Source organism: Typopeltis vanoorti, chromosome 1 (genome assembly GCF_054136105.1).
Source record: "Typopeltis vanoorti isolate ZY-2024b chromosome 1, IOZ_Tvanoo_1.0, whole genome shotgun sequence".
Taxonomy (NCBI): domain Eukaryota; kingdom Metazoa; phylum Arthropoda; class Arachnida; order Uropygi; family Thelyphonidae; genus Typopeltis; species Typopeltis vanoorti.
Genome location: NC_143549.1, coordinates 113,839,352 through 113,858,999, shown reverse-complemented (window position 1 = coordinate 113,858,999; position 19,648 = coordinate 113,839,352). Strand labels below are relative to the sequence as shown.

At 34.9% G+C, this 19,648-nt stretch overlaps 1 protein-coding gene across 1 annotated transcript in view; it reads left to right on the top strand.

The window, feature by feature from the left end:
* TrpRS (Tryptophanyl-tRNA synthetase) overlaps positions 1–19,648 on the top strand; it is a 166,753-nt gene that overhangs the window by 131,017 nt on the left and 16,088 nt on the right. Inside the window, exon 7 of the mRNA XM_090392909.1 lies at positions 12,856–12,996. Within this exon, the coding sequence (XP_090249035.1) occupies positions 12,856–12,996 (141 nt within the window). The remainder of the gene's footprint in view (positions 1–12,855; positions 12,997–19,648) is intronic.

Sequence of the window (19,648 nt, the reverse complement as noted above, 5' to 3'; positions counted from 1 at the left end):
GCCACTTCTTCCTCTTCTTCTTCACCAAGGTGGTTGGAAAGGATGTCTTCTACACTTGGTACCATTGATGTGATCACACCATCATCAGCATCAACATAGTCTTGAAATGAGGAAGATTCATCCATTACATACCAGTTGTTGGGCTCTAACATATCTTCTTCTTCCTCCTGTAGTTGTTCCTCCTCCTCTTCCACAAATGTAATTCCTGCCTTCCGGAAACAGTTGGATATGGTTTCAGGAATAACATGCAGCCATGCTTTGGCCACATAATGCATGGCATCAAGAATTGATATGGTCATTTGTTTTGGGTCCATACCATTATCATGCATAAACACAGCTTTTTTCAACAAGCATTTTTCTATATTTCCATTTAAATGCATGGATGATGCCCAGCTCTAATGGCTGAAGCTCACTTGTACAATTAGGGGGGAGAAAGAACACTAATCTAATGTTTCTTAGCTGCAGATCTTCAGGGTGTGCAGGACAGTTGTCTAGCAGTAGTAGTAGTATTTTGCAGTGATTTGCCCCCATTTTAGCATCCAGAGCATGCATGGTGGATGTGAAGATGCTGTGCTGTTGGCATCATGCTTAGTAGGTAGATTTTTCACGTTCTTAAAACACCTCGGCTTTTTAAATTTACCAATTACCAGTGGAGGTAATTTTTCTGTTGCATTAGCATTGACCATGAGCAAAAACAGTTACCCTCTACTTGCACTTCTATGACACTTCTCTCTTTTTACTTGACAGAGTGTTATAAAAGAGCCTAGTTTCATTAACATTGAAAATATTTTTCGGTTCATAGTCTTTAGTTCATGTTTCCACTGGTTTACAGTTTCCCCTGCAACACTATTACTTTCTCCACACACTTGATTATACACAGTATTATGATGAATCTTGAAACGATCAATCCATCCATTTGACGCAGTAAAACCATTAATCCCCAACCCCGCAGCAAATTCAAGGGCTTTCGCATAGAGTATAGTACCATAGACTGGAATACCTGATGCTCTCGTAGAAACAAACCACTCTGCCATAAGTTGATTCAATTCATCATATGTCGATGTCCGGATATATTTTTGTTTTTTTTTGATATAGCACCACATTGCTTTGCATTGAGTTCAGTGCTTGACCTGTTTTTTTACTATCGTGTTCAAAGTTGACATGGAGAGTCCAAGATCTTTTGCTAATTGCACACTTGTTCCTGCATGCCAATCTACACATCACAGAATTGCCATCTTTTCTTCTACCGAAATACATTTTCTGTCTTTTTTCTCCATGCTACTAACATGGATCATCCATCACTGCAACTTGAAAGCAACTATCACACACTAAATTATGTAGCAGAAATTCTGCAATATCAGTTCATACTGTGATTGAAAAATCATGGTATCGCTCATCACTGCTGCAAACGTGCAACTCACCGTGATGGCAGAAATGAAACTACAGCTGAAAGCAATGCCATCTGGGAACAGAAATGCGCAGATTTCCGTAGAAATCTATTCGAAAATCAGTGTTGCCACCTGAGAAAAAAACACAAATCACAGGAAATAACATCCACATCAAGTTGTTAATAGTAGGAAAACAATACATCGTAAGAATAGGCCTTAAGACGGGACCAACGGAAAATGACGTAAATTGCGGGAACGTAAAAACAGGGTTTTACTGTATTATTATTATCTGAGACCTCCAGGGAGTCAAGGACTCAAGAGGGGCTATAAATTCATTCACTGCTATTCCTTTCCCTTAAATTCATTCACACTAGATGTGCTCACTCTCCTAAGGGATTATTGTTTTGCCCTAGCTTTTATCCCTTTCTTAACTGAGAACAAACTTAACTTTCATGGATGCCCACATTCTCTCTCTCTCTCCCCCACCTTCCTTATAATAAAAAATTTCATCAGATGATATAACACCCATTATATCATCTGATATATTCTATCGCATGATATATCCTATAACACCCATTCAGAAGTTTGTTGACCTCTTATCATATCATCCCTCTCTTTCTCCTGTTAACAACAGTCTGTAATCCACATACTTGGAATCTGTCCTCATAATCTAAATCCCATAATCCAGATATTATCTTTGCACCCCCTTCCACATCTTCTTTATCCCTTTGGAATCTGGGAGACCAAATCTGCACACAATAATCTAGGTGCAGTCTTATCAAGGCCTTATAAAGAGGCAAAATGACTATCTTATCCTTACATATCAAGATTTGCTTCAACATTGCAATTATCCTCTGAGTTGTATTTGCAACTTTTGTTATATAATCTTTGAACTTCAAATTCCTATCCATCATTATGTCAAGATCCCTAGCCTCTTCAGTTTCTACAAGAAACTGAAGCAGCTAGGGATCCCTGCTAATATAATATGCCACTGGAAATCTCATCACATCAAAGTGCTTAATGTTAAACTTACATTAAATTGACAGCTATTTTCTTTTGCCCAAATTTTCAGCCTATTCAAATTGTTTTGTAAGTGTGCTGGTTATCAGTATCATCCCTAATTACCCTACCTATCTTTGCATCATCAGCAAACAATTGCACATCTCCTGTTAGACCCTTCCTAATGTCATTAATATATAGATTGAACAACAATGGTCCAAGGACTGAACCCTTAGGTACTCCACTGGTCATCTTAAATCTGTCGGATTCACACTTGCTGTATACTACTTTTTGATGTCTGTCTGTCAACCATCCAATGATCCAAGCTAAGAGTTTATATTCCAACCCAATATTCTGCAGTTTATGCAATAGCCTCTCATGTGGTATTCTATCAAATGCCTTAGCAAAATTCAACATTATCATGGTGTATGTATTCCCAACTCGGCTGTAACATTGTTATAAATTATGAGCAAATTGCTAAAACATGACCTTCCCTTAGTAAACCCATGCTGCTCCTTGCAGAGTATGGCTTGTTTGTCTACCCATTTCTATATGCGAGTTCTTACCAACTTATTTAAAAATCTTTACCACCACACTAGAGATATTGATAGGTCAGTAGTTAGACACATCAGTTTTTGTGCCACCCTTGTACAATGGAACTATCGTACATTCCTTCCATTTCTGTGGTGTCATTCCTGAGCTGAGACTCAAATTATACAAACGTGTGAAAGGCCTAGCCAATTTAGTTGAACAGTCCTTCAGCAAACGTGCTGATATTCCATCTGTCCCTATTGACAAATTCTTATCCACTAGTAGTAATGTAGCTTGTTTCTTTGTATACATTCGAGATAATGACTTTGATATGAAGGTCGTAACATTGGGTGATTATTTTGCTATTTATTAAACTGAAGTTTTACTGTAACATAGTAGTTATTTCCAAAGTTTTTTAATAATGAATTTATCCTTGTTTATAAACAGCTGTAACAACTGTAGTGCAAGGTAAGTTTAGCCTGCAACCCCTCTGTATTCGATACACCATCATCACTAAATTTAATAAATTTAATCTTAGTATCTAATATAATATTTTACAAGTCTTTCTTTTCACTGGAAGCAGCTGTACCCTTACTTTGAATTTTATCTGCCATTATTAACAACAATAAAATAATAGTTGATAATGCATGTAAAAACACCAAAACACAGCGATTAATAGCAAGCAATGATGTTGTAAGTAAACAGAGTTCACAAACACTGCATTAGCTGATTCATAATAGCATCATGTTGCTAAAGCTATCATATGAGCAAGTGCAGTGTTGTACAAATGGGCATGGGTCATAATTGAAAATTGTCACATGATCAGATAGTCTTACAGTGAAGCATCATAACGTGGATGTATTATTGTGTTTTCTAAAGTTTCAGTTTATATTTTCTATTACACACACACACACACACACACACACACACACACACACACACACACATACGTTGAGTGATATCATACTTTCTCATTGTAGAAACATGTCTGCAACTTAGCAAGTGGAAGGCATTTCCAAATTAATTTCATTATCAGGGGTGCTTAAGGGTCAAAGCTGTATAACTGAGAGGAGACCTCCACATAGCCTTTAAAGGAATGCAGAGAACCGACCAGAGCTTCTGACTTAATGTCCAATCCTCACCTTCTCGTGGTGCACCCTGTTGGGTATCTACTTTGATACTGAACGAACGAGGATGGGCTGGCAATTTGGGATTTAGCCGACCAAATTGTATTCTTATTGGTTAAACCAAAATAAAAAATGATGGTACGACATGATAAAATTTCATGCCGGCTGGGGCGTCGCCCGGTTAAACAAGGCCCCCGTTGTTTTCGCCAGGGAACCAGGGCGAACAGCGAAAAGTCAGCTACTGGAACAAATCTGTAAACAAACCCCAACTCAACATCACCAGAGTTAAAGATCGGTACTATCAACGTAAGAAGCCTGAATGGCAAAGAAATGGAGCTAGCTGAGGAATTAGATAAGTACCAGATCGACATAATAGGGGTGACTGAAACAAAAAAGACCAAAACTGGTGAGATCTTTCTGAGCAATAAATACAAAATGTTATATTCAGGCAATGAAAATCAAGGAAAAGAAGGAGTAGCCATAGTATTCAACACAAAATACGAGGCTAATCTTCTTGAATGGCAGTCAGTCTCAAGTAGAGTAATGTGGGCAAATATGAGAATGGGGAACTGGACAATGAGACTTATATGTGCCTATGGTCCCACAGAAAGTTCTACTAAGGTAGAAGTGGAGGAATTTTTTGAGGCTTTAGAAAAAGCAACTGACACAATGAAAAAGCAAAAGTTGGTCCTTGTTGGGGATCTAAATAGCAGAGTAGGAAATGATTGTGAGACATGCAAAAATATTTTGGGAAAATTTGGAGAAAAGAGCAAAGCTAATAATAATGGCAAATATCTGTTGGATTTCTGCTCAGGACATGGACTAGTTATTACTAACACCATGTTCCAACATGGAGAGAAGAGGCTAGGAATATGAAAAGTCTCATTGACTAAGTTATTGTTGATAGTGATGTTTTCTCCCTGGTGCAGGACACCAGAGTGTACAGAGGATTTGAAATTGGAAGTGATCACTATTTAGTCTTAAGTAGGATAAAATTGAATTTCATATTGAAAAGAATAACATGTAAGAAAGTTATAAAGCGAATGAAAGTTGAGCAGCTTTCAGATGTGAACTGCAGACTAAAATACAGAAAGATTATTGAAAAGAAAATGAAAGAGTTTGAGAACAGGAATCAAACCTTGGAGATTCAATGGCAAACTCTGAAGAAAACATTGATTGATTCTGCCAGAGAGGCATGTGGTGAGGTTGTGTGCAAGGATAAAAAAAATCAGAACTCCCTGGTGGACACAGGAAGTTAAAGTGGCAGTGAAGAAAAAGAAGAAAGCATATCAGAAGTTCCTGGCAAATAAGTCAGCTTTTACTCTTACAGAATACAGAGACAAATGTAAGAAAGCTAAACAGTGTGTAAAACTAGCTAAACAAAAGTCATGGGAGGACTTTGGCAAGAATATAGAAAATAAATATCAAGAAGGTGGCAAAATATTCTGGAGGTTGTTGAAGAAGCTTAGGAATGGAGGAAAGAGTGCTGTAAAAGGAATTAGAGATGATAAAGGTGACATGAAAACAGGAGAAAAAGATATCCTTGAAGTATGGAGTAATTACTTTGAAAAACTGTTAAATGAAACAAGCAGTGATGACAGCACAGTGATAAAAAAACACTGACCAGGCATGCAGTCAGGATTACATATCCATACTTGAAGTAGAAAAAGCCATCAAAGGCTTGAAATGTGGAAAGGCAGCAGGAGTAGATGATATTCGACCAGAAATGCTGAAGTATGGTGGTATAAGAGTCTTACAGTGGCTGCACTTCATAGTTCAGAAAGCCTGGACAGAGGGACGAATTCCCGATGATTGGAGTAGAGCTCTCATAGTACCCATATATAAAAAGGGAAATAAAACTGAATGTGAGAATTACAGAGATATTTCCCTACTGAGTGTTCCTGGCAAGATCTATGCAAGTATACTTGAGAAACGGTTGAGAAGAATTGTGGAAGAAAAGCTTTGTGAAGAACAAGCTGGATTCAGGCCAAATAGAGGCTGTCAGGATCAGATCTTCACTTGACGACAAATAGTGGAGAAAGCATGGGAATATAACAAAGATCTGTATTTAAGTTTTGTCGATCTGGAAAAGGCATATGACAAGGTGCCAAGAGAGAAGCTATTCAATACACTACAATTATATGGTGTCAATGGAGCATTATATCAAGCAATACTTAGTCTGTATTTGAGTTGTAAGTCGGCAGTTAGAATTGAAGGATGTACATTATCCCCTCTGTTATTCATTATCTATATGGATCACATGATGAAGGAAAGTGGTATTAAACATGATATCAAAATTGGAAATGTTAATGTCAGCTCTTTGCTTTATGTGGACGATGTTATACTTCTAAATAAATCCGCTACAAGTCTGCAAGATTCTCTGACTAAATTGAATAGCTGTTGTAATAGATATGGTATGAAGGTCAGCAATAAAAAGAAAAAGACAATGAAAATAGGCAGAATCATTGAAAATGTCAACTGTGTTGTGAATGGAGAACCTGTGGAACAAGTAAAACATTTCAGCTACTTAGGCATGATTTTTAGTGAAGATGGTAAATTAAATATAGAAATAGACAACAGAATCAACAAAGCTGGTATGGTAGGAAGTCAATTGAATAAATTCATATGGAATAAGAGAGAAATTTGTCGGAATACTAAATTAGCTGTATACAAGACAGTGTTCAAAACAGTTTTAACTTATGGATCTGAGAGCTGGGTCAGAAGTAAAACACTTGACCAAAGACTAGAGACTGCAGATATGTGAGAAAGATTAGAGGCGTGAACAGATGGCATCAATGGCAATATCATATTAGGAAAGAACTTGACATTGTCGGCATCCAGGAATGCGTTAGCAGAGCTGATCTCAGGTGGTATGGTCACTTAAACAGAATGGGCGAGGAAAGATTAGCAAAACATGTGTTCTCTGCCAAGTTGGCAGGAAAACGACCCAGAGGATGATCAAGATATAGTTGGATTGATACGGTACAATGTGCCTTAGACAATAGAAATATAAGATATGATAATGATAATATTGAAGTCTTGAGAAGTAATAGACTGATTTGGAGGAAAATTGTAGATAGGAAGTTAGTAATGATGTAAATTTTTCATGTAGTACTATCATATCCTGTACACCCCCTTGAGGGTACATGTCAGGAAATTGATGATGATGAAGAATCAGAAAAGTATTTCCATTACTGTAGTGAAGGAATATGAAATTCAAGAGCCCAAATCATTTGATTAGGTGGCTAATGACTGTTATCTTATACTTCACTATTCATGCAACTTGTTATTAATGCTTATTAGAGATTTAACAACTGATAGTAACTTTAGTACTAAGGCTTATTGTAATACTATCTACTGCATCCTTCCATACCAAGCAGTTCACAGCATGAATATAATGTCCCACAGACTTTCATGACACCAGTCATTTTTTACTCTGCTTTGTTACCACCAGTATTTATGCATGCATGCATAATTTACTTTTAAATGCTTGCATTAGTCTTTCGTGACCATGCATATAACCAGATGAGGTTATAAACATTTACAAGATTAATGCATGTAACATTCATTCGTACATAAAGATAAACAAATGTGCACACACACATGCTACATTGACAGTGTTAGTTAATTAGTATCAGCCTTTCTCATTCATAAATGTATCTTCAACTTAGCAAATGGAAGGCATTTCTCAGTTAATTTCATTATGAGGGAATTAATTTGGAAAGTGCGGTTAGCTGTGATATCTTCACAGCTAGTTGAAGCTATAGATATAAGGTAGAACTTGGATGGGCTCACTGATTTGATGAGAGAGAGAGCATAAAGCCATAAAAAAATTCTCAACTTGGTAAAAAAAAAATAATAATAATAATAATCTTAAAGACCCTACAGAAGCGTAGTGTAGCTTGTAAAAACTATAGTTGTTCTGAAAGGTAGTAAGCAGATAAAACTTAAACCATTTAAATTCTCTTTTGACAGTAAGGAAACACATTACATCAACCAAGTAGATATGAGGAAATGAATCAGGAGCAAAGCTTATTGCTTTACAATAAGTTCAAACTTAATTTACTCTGCTTTTTTGTATCATCATAAAATTAGCAAACAGTTATCTAATTCATCATGATTAGCATCAGTATATCCTCACTCTCTGTCAAATCGGTTTAAACATGTGCAGTAACTAACACTCCCTCGCAGTGCATCTTCACTCACAGAACAAATTTTTACTCCTCTTTGTTTATTCCCTCCACTGCTGCTCTCTGAAACAGTTTGCCATTGTAAAAATTATCATAATTTACAATTATGAATCTTTTTACAATTGTTTCTCTGTTCTAATATATCATTAGTTTTGGTTTTGTAACACATATATTGGTACTCGCGATGTGCTCATTATTGATATTATTATTGTCAAAATGAAATGTAGAGCAGTTGAAAATTTGATGTACTTACTAGATTCTGATAATTGTGCTACTTTCAATTTTTTTTCTCATCTCATCTTCCTTTTCCCTCTTTTACCTTGCAGTGTCGAGGATTTATTAATCATCGGCCCTCAAACCGTTCACAGGATAAGGTGGTCAGCCCTATGCCCCGGTGTATCCTATGTCCTGTAGCACTGAGTTCTCAAGGCCAGTTTGCCTGCTTTGCGGGATGAAAAACCCCCATAATAAACTGGAGAAAAAGCCCTTCTCTCCACTCCCAAGACTGGCTAACTTGGCTATGGCTGAGAAAGATCCTTCAGCTCCTCACATCACTGACAGGAATCGAACCTAGGGTACTCTTTCCCCAGGTATATGATTGCAAAGCAGACAGCCACTAAGCTAACCACACAGACCCAATTTTTTTTTTTTTTATTGTAATTTAAGATTGTTACGTGTTGAGATATTTGTTGTAGTTTGTGAGAACATTCTGTTTGTGCTAAGAGAGATGTATCAGCCATTATATGTAACTTCTCGCTTGCCATTTACATGGAGTGCCATGCTTGCCGAGGTGGATGAGTGATTAACAGCTGATAGAGAGAGCATTCAGTATCTTGAGAATGGGGAAAACAGGTAGAGAGAGAGAGAGCTAATGGAAATTTGAGAACAGCAACTGGAAAATTTTGCCCTTAGGAATTTTTTAAGCTTTATGTGATAGTCGGGAGAATGTTAATAGATGATTCCAAAAAGTAATCGTAGAACTGTGAGTCTTTATAATGGAGCAGTTGAGAGCGTCAACAAGTATTTAGTAAATAAAAGAAGATGAATTGTTCAAGGAAACACTGAATGGAAAGTTTCATCTTCTGTCTTAAGGACACTGGATTACCATAAAAAAAAGCAATTGGTGAAGTTTGAAACTGTAAAGTAGCTTAACATGAAGAGCTCAACTTAGATATATTGTTTATGAAGTAGTAGAACAAACTTCTTTCTTTGGTGCAACAATTAGTAAATTGTGCATCAAATAGAACTGCAAGAGGTAATAATATTTATACTTCAGTGAGACAAGAAGAATAATATTGTATGCTACATAAGGGAAATAAAAAAGGATCCCATGGAAAAGAAGAAAATTATATTTAAGTTAAGGGATATTACATCCCATATTGTTTCTAGCCGAATAAGAAACTCAAAGAGTTTCATGCCGAATATAGAAACTATATAAAGTTCAGCAATCCCAAGCGCAAGCAAATGCCTAGATAGTGCAACACCTGACCCATTTGATAGTGCAAACTGAGGCAACTCATAGTAAGGGTGGAGCAAGCTCCGATCACTATTCTTGGTATTTACCCATAATGTGAACTTAGCTCCTAAGAGCTGTATTACTGTTCTACATTATGAGAGAAGGTCACTACCCAGACCGGTTTCAACCTTTATTGAGGTCTCATCAAGTGAGTAGGTAGACCTAGTTAATACCAAGTTTGTAGCAAACAGAACTTACATCCCTTCTATGAGAATTGCCAAGAAGGTGTCCTAATAAATTATTAATTATATGAAGAGCCAAAGGCTTCAATTCGGCAACATGAACTTATTTAAGTTAAAGGATATTACATCCCATAATGTTTCTTAGCTGAATAAGAAACTCAGAGTTTCATGCCAAATATAGAAACTATATAAAGTTTGGCGATTCCAAGCATAAGCAAATACCTGGATAGTGCAACACCTGACCCATTTGGTAGTGCAAAAATGGATCAGGTGTTGCACTATCCAGGTATTTGCTTATGCTTGGAATCACCAAACTTTATATAGTTTCTATATTCGGCTAAGAAACAATATGGGATGTAATATCCCTTAACTTAAATAAGTTCATGTCGCTGAATCGAAGCCTTTGGCTCTTCATATAATTAATAAGAAAATTATATATTTTTGGAAAGGGCCTAACAAAGAAACTGATTCTGATGAACATTTTGTTTGTTGTTGAAAACAAGGTTTTTTTAGTCTGGTAGATGTGATAAGTACCATATTTTCTGGTGTATAAGACGCACCTGAAAGAAATTTAATACAATTTTCTGGAAAAAACCTAAAAAAAAACTTTTTCTGTAGGCAGAGGTTCATAATGGCTTTCAGCTTCCCTATTCCTGTGTTCTTCTGCATATTTTACAACCTGCAATTTGTAACTTGAAGTATATGAATGTCACCTGTTTTTTTTCCATCACTAAAATCTACGGGGAAATATCAAACTGAACACAAAATATCTCAACATGTCAACTCAATACTGATAAACATCGGTAACTGATTACTCGGATAAGACGCACCCCATTTTTAAGATGAATTTTTAAGGTAAAAAAGTGTGTCTTATACATCGGAAAATATGGTATATGTCAAACAATCCAATAATAGAATAAGTCAAAGAATGAATAATTTTAATATTTTTGGATAAGAAAATCTCAAATGTGTAGATTTATTTTAGAAGGCTTTGGATCCAATTAATTTTGTACTTATTAATGTAATTTTATTTAAAGTCTACATATTATTTTAGTTTCATTAAATGCATATATTTTTTTTATTTGATTTTGAGCCAGTGATTTTCTGCATTCTAAAAGAAATAGTTAAAAGTCATTGCACCAATCGGAATTGAGCCCATGTGTAATTAATAAACACTCGAGGGGAGGGGGGGGGGAAGTAGCACCATCTTATGTGTTTCTCAAGGAATATAATCCACAGCTTTTCAGTTCAAGATAAATATGAATAAGTTCCTTCTTGCCCATCCATGGTGCTAGTGTACTATTGATTGACCAGCCTCTTGTGGATGGGTTTCCCCATTAAAATGGATCTTGTAAGGACCTTTCACTTCTGATTGCTGCATGTAGTTAGTAGCCAGGAGATCTGTGGATAGACTGGCTTCCATGATCGCTCTAGCTCATATAGCATTATCCAGGGTGCATCACAAGGAGGTGAACTAGATTTGCACCCCAAGACTGGATCAGCGAACTTGATCTTAACTTATAAGTGCTTTGTCTGCCGAAAGTGTAACTGCCTATGTTTTACTTTAATTGTCATTTACCTTTTACATATTTGTACTGATTTATGTACATGCACTTTTATAACTGTATGTAGATTGCCATATGATAAATAAATAAATCCCCATTAAAAATAATTTTTTTTTAAAATTACACTGCTATTGTTCTTAAATATTTACTCTGCCTAAATTATTCTAAAAATATTTCATATTTTTCATGCCACATGGAAAATATAAATTATCTGATTGCAGTATATGTGTATATATTTTATTTTTGTTTTTTGATGATAATCACCAATTATATTGGTGGGATTAGGCTAGAAGAAACTGATGAGGCTAGGGATCTTGGAGTGTTTAATAGATAGGAAGTTGAAGTTCAGTGGCCATGTGGCAAAGATGCAAATACAACTCAAAAGATAATTGCAATGTTGAAACGAATGTTCACATGTAAAGATAAGGATGTTAGTTTTACCTCTTTACAAGGTCTTGATAAGATTTCACTTGGACTATTGTGCGCAGGTCTGGTTTCCGTTGTGATTCTGATATATTGGAGAGAGTACAAAGGAGAATGTTAAAAATGATATCAGGATTGTGGAATACTGATTATGAAGACAGATTGAGAATTTGTAGACTGCAGATACTAACAAACAGGAGAAAGAGGGGTGATATGATTGAGACTTACAAACTTCTGAAAGGGTCATACAGAATTTCAATTGATGGAATTTTTCAATTTATGGAGGGTGGGGAAAGGACGAGAGGGCATCCTTGGAAGCTGAGAATGAAGGCCATCAAGAAAGGTGTGAGGGCTAGATTTTTCTCTCAGAGTGTGGCACGTGATTGGAATGGATTGCCTTTGGATGTTGTGAGTGAAAGCAGTGTGAATGAATTCAAGAATAAGTATGATAGCTGGTGTGTAGTATGTGGCCTCCCTTGATGAGTCTCTGACTTCCTGGCGGTCACTCTTAATAATAATAACCCTTTTTGAAAGGTCATCATCAAAATGAGATTAGAAGGTTAGAAATCTGTAGAATGGTGAACAGGCTGGGTTTAGTCTAGAACCCATGTGATGGGTTCCCAGTCTCCTTCAATCAAGATCTGCAGTGAAAAGGATTATAGTAATACACTCAGTAATGAAAATCATCTACCACCTGAAGATTTTCAAAAATATCCATGAAACAGTACATTTTGAACCAACAGCTTAGTGGTAAGACCAACTATTTAGCCATGCCATCAGTAATATAATTTACTATAATCTTCAAAAGTATTGTATAACTAGCCATTTATCTTAATTAAACCTGAGAAAGAATAATGGACAAGCAAATGCATAAAATTCAGTTTTATAAATAAAACACATGTTTTGCTAATGAATTTATTTATTTTTTTTTAAGATAAACAAATATGCTTTTTCTGGAGGCGGTGCCACCATTGAAGAACATCGTGAAAAGGGTGGAAACTGTGATATTGATATATCTTATCAATATCTTCGCTTTTTTATGGAAGATGATGAAAAGCTTGAACAAATAAGAAAAGTATGTACTAAACAGATTAATATAAAAATTCCTTCATAAATGAAATTGGATAATATTGGTTAACTTTTTTGTGATTTCGAGAATATTGTACTTCTATTATATTTTATTTCAGTTTAGTTTTATGTGGCTCCCACTCCTGAACGGTTTTTGTAAACATCTATGATGCATTCATACCATGGGTGGGCAAAGGATCTTTTTTTTTTAAATATTTTTATTTATTTTTAACATAGTTCAGAAACCCTGCTCTAGAGACTAAACATAGAATTTTTCAAGCCGCTTATTTATACCAGGCACATCCAGAAAGTAAGGTCCGTTCAGAATTTTCTGCCAAATAAAATATGGGAGAGGGGTCACACATATGTTGTATCCTAAGAGTGACTCATTAACTAGTTGTTGACCATTTCACTTTCATCACATTATCATTTGTTGTCTTCTATGAATAATTTATAATGAGTGCTCTGATAAAAACTCTTACCAGTTGCATGGTTTGTGGTGTGATATGGTTTTTGTTGGCAGAAAACAATAGTGCTGCAGAAATTCACCAGTGACTGTGTAAGGTTTACAGGCTTTACAAGTTTAGGCATGAACTTTATGACCACCCATCCACCCTACCCTACCCTAACCTTGCACTCAGTGGCTACCTGTTGTTCTTGCATATGAAGCAGTGGCTCTCATCTCACTGCTTTGAAGGATGCAACAATGTTCATGATGAAGAGCACAGTGGCAACAGACAATTTACTGAAACGAGCAAACAAAAATTTGTGAGAATCATCATCCCACAATTATGGAACTCTCTTTTGAATTCCTGGAAGTTTCATTCTCAGTCATTTATGAAACTGAACTGTGGCAGAAAAGCTTGGGTATAAGAAATTGTGTACCAGATGGGTCCCAAAAATGCTGACCTATGCACATAAATAGCAAACAAAGAAATCAATGCACCATTCATCATTTTCAAAAGCAAAATAATTCAGGCAGGCACTGTTAGTCAAAAAAAATTATGGGCACTGTCTTCTGTGGCAGGAAAGGAATCTTGCTTGTTGATTTTTTATTTTATTTTATTTTATTTTATTTTATTTTTTTTGTTTGTGATTAACCACAATTAATGCTGATGTGTATTGTGAAACACTGAAGAAACTCAGACAAGCAATTCAGAACAGAAGACGAGGAATTCTAACTTTTAAAAGAGGTATACCATGAGTAGACATATCGCTACAAAATTAATAACGGAAAAAAACTTGCGTACAAAGATTATTTACTAGTATAATTTTTGCCTGTGTGTGTGTCACAGGTATCTTCAGTACATATTAAGCTCAAATTAAACAATAACTGACAATTCCAAAAAGTGCCACCTAAGTAGCTGGTGTAAGATAACCAAACAGGTCAATAAATTTCCTAAAAAAAATAAAAATAAATTAAAAAAATAAAATAAAATAATTTTTTTTTTTGATGAAAAATGCCAAAAATTTTTTAAAACAGTAAAGTCAGAAGTTTAGGTGTGAACTTTTGACCACCCACCCACCCACCCCTACCCTGACCTTGCACCCAGTGGCTACCTCTTGTTCTTGCATATGAAGCAGTGGCTCTCATCTCAGTGCTTTGAAGATGAGGAGGAACTGAAGAAAAGCATGACTCAGTGGTTGAACTCACTGGCGACAGACATTTTTGATGCAGATGTGGAAGAAGCTGGTACCATGATACCAAAAATGCCTGGAAGTCAGTGATGACGATGTATAAAAATAGTGTGTATGTGTGTGTGTATATATATATATATTTATAAAGGTATTTTAGCATATAATGAAACTTTTTTTTCTTCTCTACCAGTTTTTTAAATTCTTGACCAGAACCTACTTTCTGGGCACGACTTGTATAAGAAATTCACTATAAAAAATTGTTCATTATGTAAACTATTGTGAGAGTTGACTGTATTTTTCAGGAATACATAAAATAATTTCTTATGCCAGTGCCTGATTGGCCAAATGGCATCTTTGTTTGCCAAGCCAGCAGGTCTTGGTTTTGAATCTTGCTACAGGCATGAACATTTCTGAACATACGTCTTTCATTGGGAGGTGAATTTCATTACCCATTGTGAAACCACCACTCTGCTTGCTGGAGTCTTTAAAAAGTTCCATGTTTGGTCTCCAGAGCATGATTTCCAGATTAGGTAAAAAATGAATTTAAAAAATATAAAAAAAGAACAAAAAACATTAACCAATCTACATTGCTCAACTACTCTAGGTTTTCAACCTTTTGTAGATAGGAGTCACATAATAAAATATATCTAAATGTATTTTCTAGAATTTTATTTCTTTGATGACAGAGGCTCCCACATAGCCATGTACTAAATGCTAACATATAGCTGCTGACTCAATGTCCAGTACTCGCCTTCTCGTGATGTGTTTTTCTCTCATAGTTACACAGTGATCAGCATTCATTTGTAGAATTTATGAAGACAAAAACACATGTTAGAGCAATTACTTTCTTACGATTAAGAAAAATAACACTCGACGTTTTGACCTCTATATCAAAGTCATCATCAGGAATACATGTGTGAAAAAAACAAAAGTTACATAAAATTACACATAAGTAAGCTGAAGCATAACTACTTTGTTAACTGTTTACACGATCGGACCTCTGGTGAGCAAAAGAAAGAGAGGAAGCATTAAAAAATGAATAAAATTTAAAAAAAATTATTAATAATTTTTATAATAAAAAAAAGTATAGAATAAAATACAAATGATAGAGTTTAAAAAAAAATAAGTGGAACTACAACAGTGGCACCTCTTTTCCCCCTGATCAGGGTTTCTTGTGATGGAGTTTTGCCATCATGTTCTTCTGAATGTTATACGAGTATTAGATGGCTCTTCCAGACTCTTAGAATTGCCAATCCATCATTCTTATTGAGATTTAGATGATAAATTATGCATCTCACAAGTTTCCTTGAATTTTCTTTCAAAGATGGTTCAGTGAAGGGACTTGGTGCTTTCCAGTTAATTCTGTGACAAGTTTGTAGTTCATGGCCAGATAGGCGTGTTTTACCATAATGAAGGAATTTAATGCCATTTTTGTTTGTATTTTTTTATTAAAATTGTGCATCTTGTTTCCACTATGTAGAGTAAGTTTCAGGGCTGGATTTTGCAAACCTCTGGATGGGCTAGTAAAAAAAAAGTGGGGGAGGGGGGGATGTTTGAGTGTTACCTTGCTTGTATTTATGCTGCATTCTATTTATTTTTTTCTGATATTTTCCTAATGTAATGTATGGCTATGGCATTTTTGCAATTAACCTTTCATAGCATTATTGTGAAGGAGCTTATGAACTGTTTTTTTTGTTGTTGTTGTTGTTATTGTAGCCATTCTTTATAAAGGTTTGGCTAATAATTTCATGTTAATTTTTCAGCACATGCTCATTAGAGCAAATTTTTAGGGCTTTATGTTTGAGGGTTCTGATGATCCCTAATTTTTGTGTTGGATGGTGGTGTGATTGTGTATATATGTATTGGGTTGTGTGTAGGTTTGCTGTAGACCACTAAGGAAAGACATCCTGAAGGAAGACATGTGACAAGTGTATCTAGAAAAGGAAGAGAGTTCATGTTTTCAAATGCAGTGATGAATTGGATACATTTGTGTTGTTTGTTCAGGTGGCTTAGGAATGTATGTATGTAACGGCTGAAATTTAGGTTTTTGTGAGGAAACAGATGGGAATTTGCAATGAGCAGGTGACGAATGAATGATTCCATTGTTTGACTTCCACTTGGATTTAACCTTGGTATTTTCTTTAGCCTGGCTCCCACTGATGAGACATCAAAAGAGGTTAAAACCCGTATGGTTAGAAATCCTTCCCATAATGTTTTTGCATTATGAGATACCAAGGCAATTGATGGAAAATCAACAGCATCTATATACGAGCAGACTAATTGTGAAGTTACTTCATGCTTATACTTATTCATAGGGTTAAAACAAGAATATAATTTCTTGTCAAATATAATATACATTGTAACCAAGTGGAAAACTTTCCACAAATATATGTATATCCTTTCTCCAAGCATATGAAGTAAGATCATGAGAGGGTACTTGTATATGGATGCAAATGATGTCAACATCAAATATGATTTAGCTCTCAGTATTTCCACTGGTCAGACCACAGTAAGAGTAAAAACCAGTTTGCATAGAGTAGTGCATTCCTATAATGCATGGCAATATACACATTCAAAAAGAAGTGTGTTATGGTTTATGGGATACTATAAAAATGTGAAGTCATCTGTCTCCATATATAAGTAGCCTATCTTGATATTATTTCATGTGCTTCTGCCTATGTAAAAGGATGAAAACAAGAATGTGATTTCTTAAGTGCAGTTTACAGTTCTTCCTAGTTTGTGTTAGTAATAGTAATGTGTGAGAAAGTACTGCCAGAGCCCACAATTTGTAGTGGAGTTCCATGAAATATTTCGTTTGCACGGTTTAGCAAAGATCTCATTAAGTTCCTGTTATGTGTACCCTCAAGGGGTTGATGTGTGTGGGATACTATGATAGTTCTACATTGTTAAATTTACATTATCACTAACTTCTTATTCAACAGTTTTCTTCTGAATTTGTCTCTTATTTGTGTCAGGATTCCACTGTTGTCAGATATTATGTTTTGGTCTTCTTAAATACTTCTAATTACATCAGTCCTCCTAGATGATTTGTTCTTTGTCTAAATCTTTTTCTGTCATAAAATGTCCATTTTGCTAATCCTTCCTCTTCCATTGTGTTTAAGCGATGGCCAATGCCACCTTAGGATATTCTGGTCATACAATATTGAATGATAACAATGTCAAATTCCTTCTAATATCTTTGTTTTAATATGATTTTGCAGTTGATGCCATATGTTCACTCCTCTAATTTTTGTAAGAATGCTTGTATCTGCAGTTACTAGTCTTTGATTAACAGTTTTATTTCTGTCTGAACTCTCAGATCCTTAGGTTAATGGTTTTGAACACTGTTTTATATACTTCTAGTTTAGTTTCATTTCATACAATTTTATTCATCTAATTCTTATCATATCATATTATTCTGTAGTTCTTCATTGAAAATGCATTTGATTTTGGATAGTTCCTGCAATTGTTTTCATATTGCTTATTTGCTGATTTTGAAGCCAAATTTATTAGTGTAGTTATGGTTTGGTTAACGAGGCCAAGACAAAGACTTGTGCTAGATTTATTTAGAAGTATAACATCATCTTACATAAAGAAAAGAGCTGAGATGAATATATCTCTAGTTTTAATATCATCATCATCATCAAATTCCTGCCATGTACCCTCAACGAGTGTACAGGATATGATAGTACTACATGAAAAATTTACATCATTACTAACTTCCTGTCTACAATTTTCCTCCAAATCAGTCTGTTACTTGTCAAGACTCTAACATTATCAGATCTTATATTTCTATCGTCTAAGGCAGTGGTCTCAAACTCAAATTGCATGTGGGCCAAATGCACGATGTGAAAGCAGCTGACAGGCCGGAATTTTTTTTTTTTAACAAAATGAGAGTGAATATATATATATATATATATATATTGAACCATACTTACCTGTAATGTATGGATGCCACCCCTTTATAACCTTTATAATTATGAAACCCTTTTATAACCTTTATAACTTGAGAATAAATAATGACAACCTATTCTCTTTCTTTTATTTATTAAATTTTTCTTCGACACATACAGAAAAAATACATATGTTTGTATATAAATAATTATAAACTTCTTTATTTCTTACTGCAGCTTGACACTTGATGGCGTTTCGATTCTGATAAAGTTTGTAGCCTTGGAGAAAAATTACTAGAAACTATCATCATCACGGAATGTAGATGCTCATCGGTCAATCGGGTTCTTTTCTTAGACTTATTAATTTTCAACTGCGAAAAAAATTGTTCACATATAAATGTACTCCCAAACAAAGCAATTATTCTTATTGGAAAAATTCGTAACTGAGGGTATTTATCTTTTGACAAGTATGAATAAAAGTTAATCAAATTCAAATCTTTGAATAAGATTTATATCACACTGTAAATTAATTAGCTCCATTTCTAGATTTTCTGGTGCCTTTCTCATGTTTGTTTTTAATGGTAATGAAAATAATGTAAAATCGGACTCCAAATCATTAAAATCTTTAAATCTTTCTTCAAATTCTTGTCGTAATAATGCTGTTTTTCTTGCATATTCTTGAGATTTGTCATTTTAAATAACAGGGCAGGATTTAAGATGTAAGAAATGTACGAAATTTTTTAATTCCAGTTGTGTTTCCCATAATTGCAATTTAACTTTAAAAGCTTTAATACAAGCATACATATCAGCGATAAGTTTATTCTTTCCTTGCAGCTCTTTATTGAGAATATTTAAATGGCCGGTTAAATTAACAAGAAATGCTAAATCTGTTATCCATGTATCATTACGTAGCTCGTCGATGGTTTTTTTTTTTTTTGTGTCATGAAAATTTTGATTTCATTTATTAAATCAAAAAACCATTTTAATACAACTCCTCGACTTAACCACCTCACCTCGTTATAATAAATCATTTCTCCGTACTCACTTTCAATTTCTTCAAGCAATGCAACAAATTCTCGATGATTTGGAGCTCGTCCACGGATAAAGTGTAATGTTTTAGTTACTTTT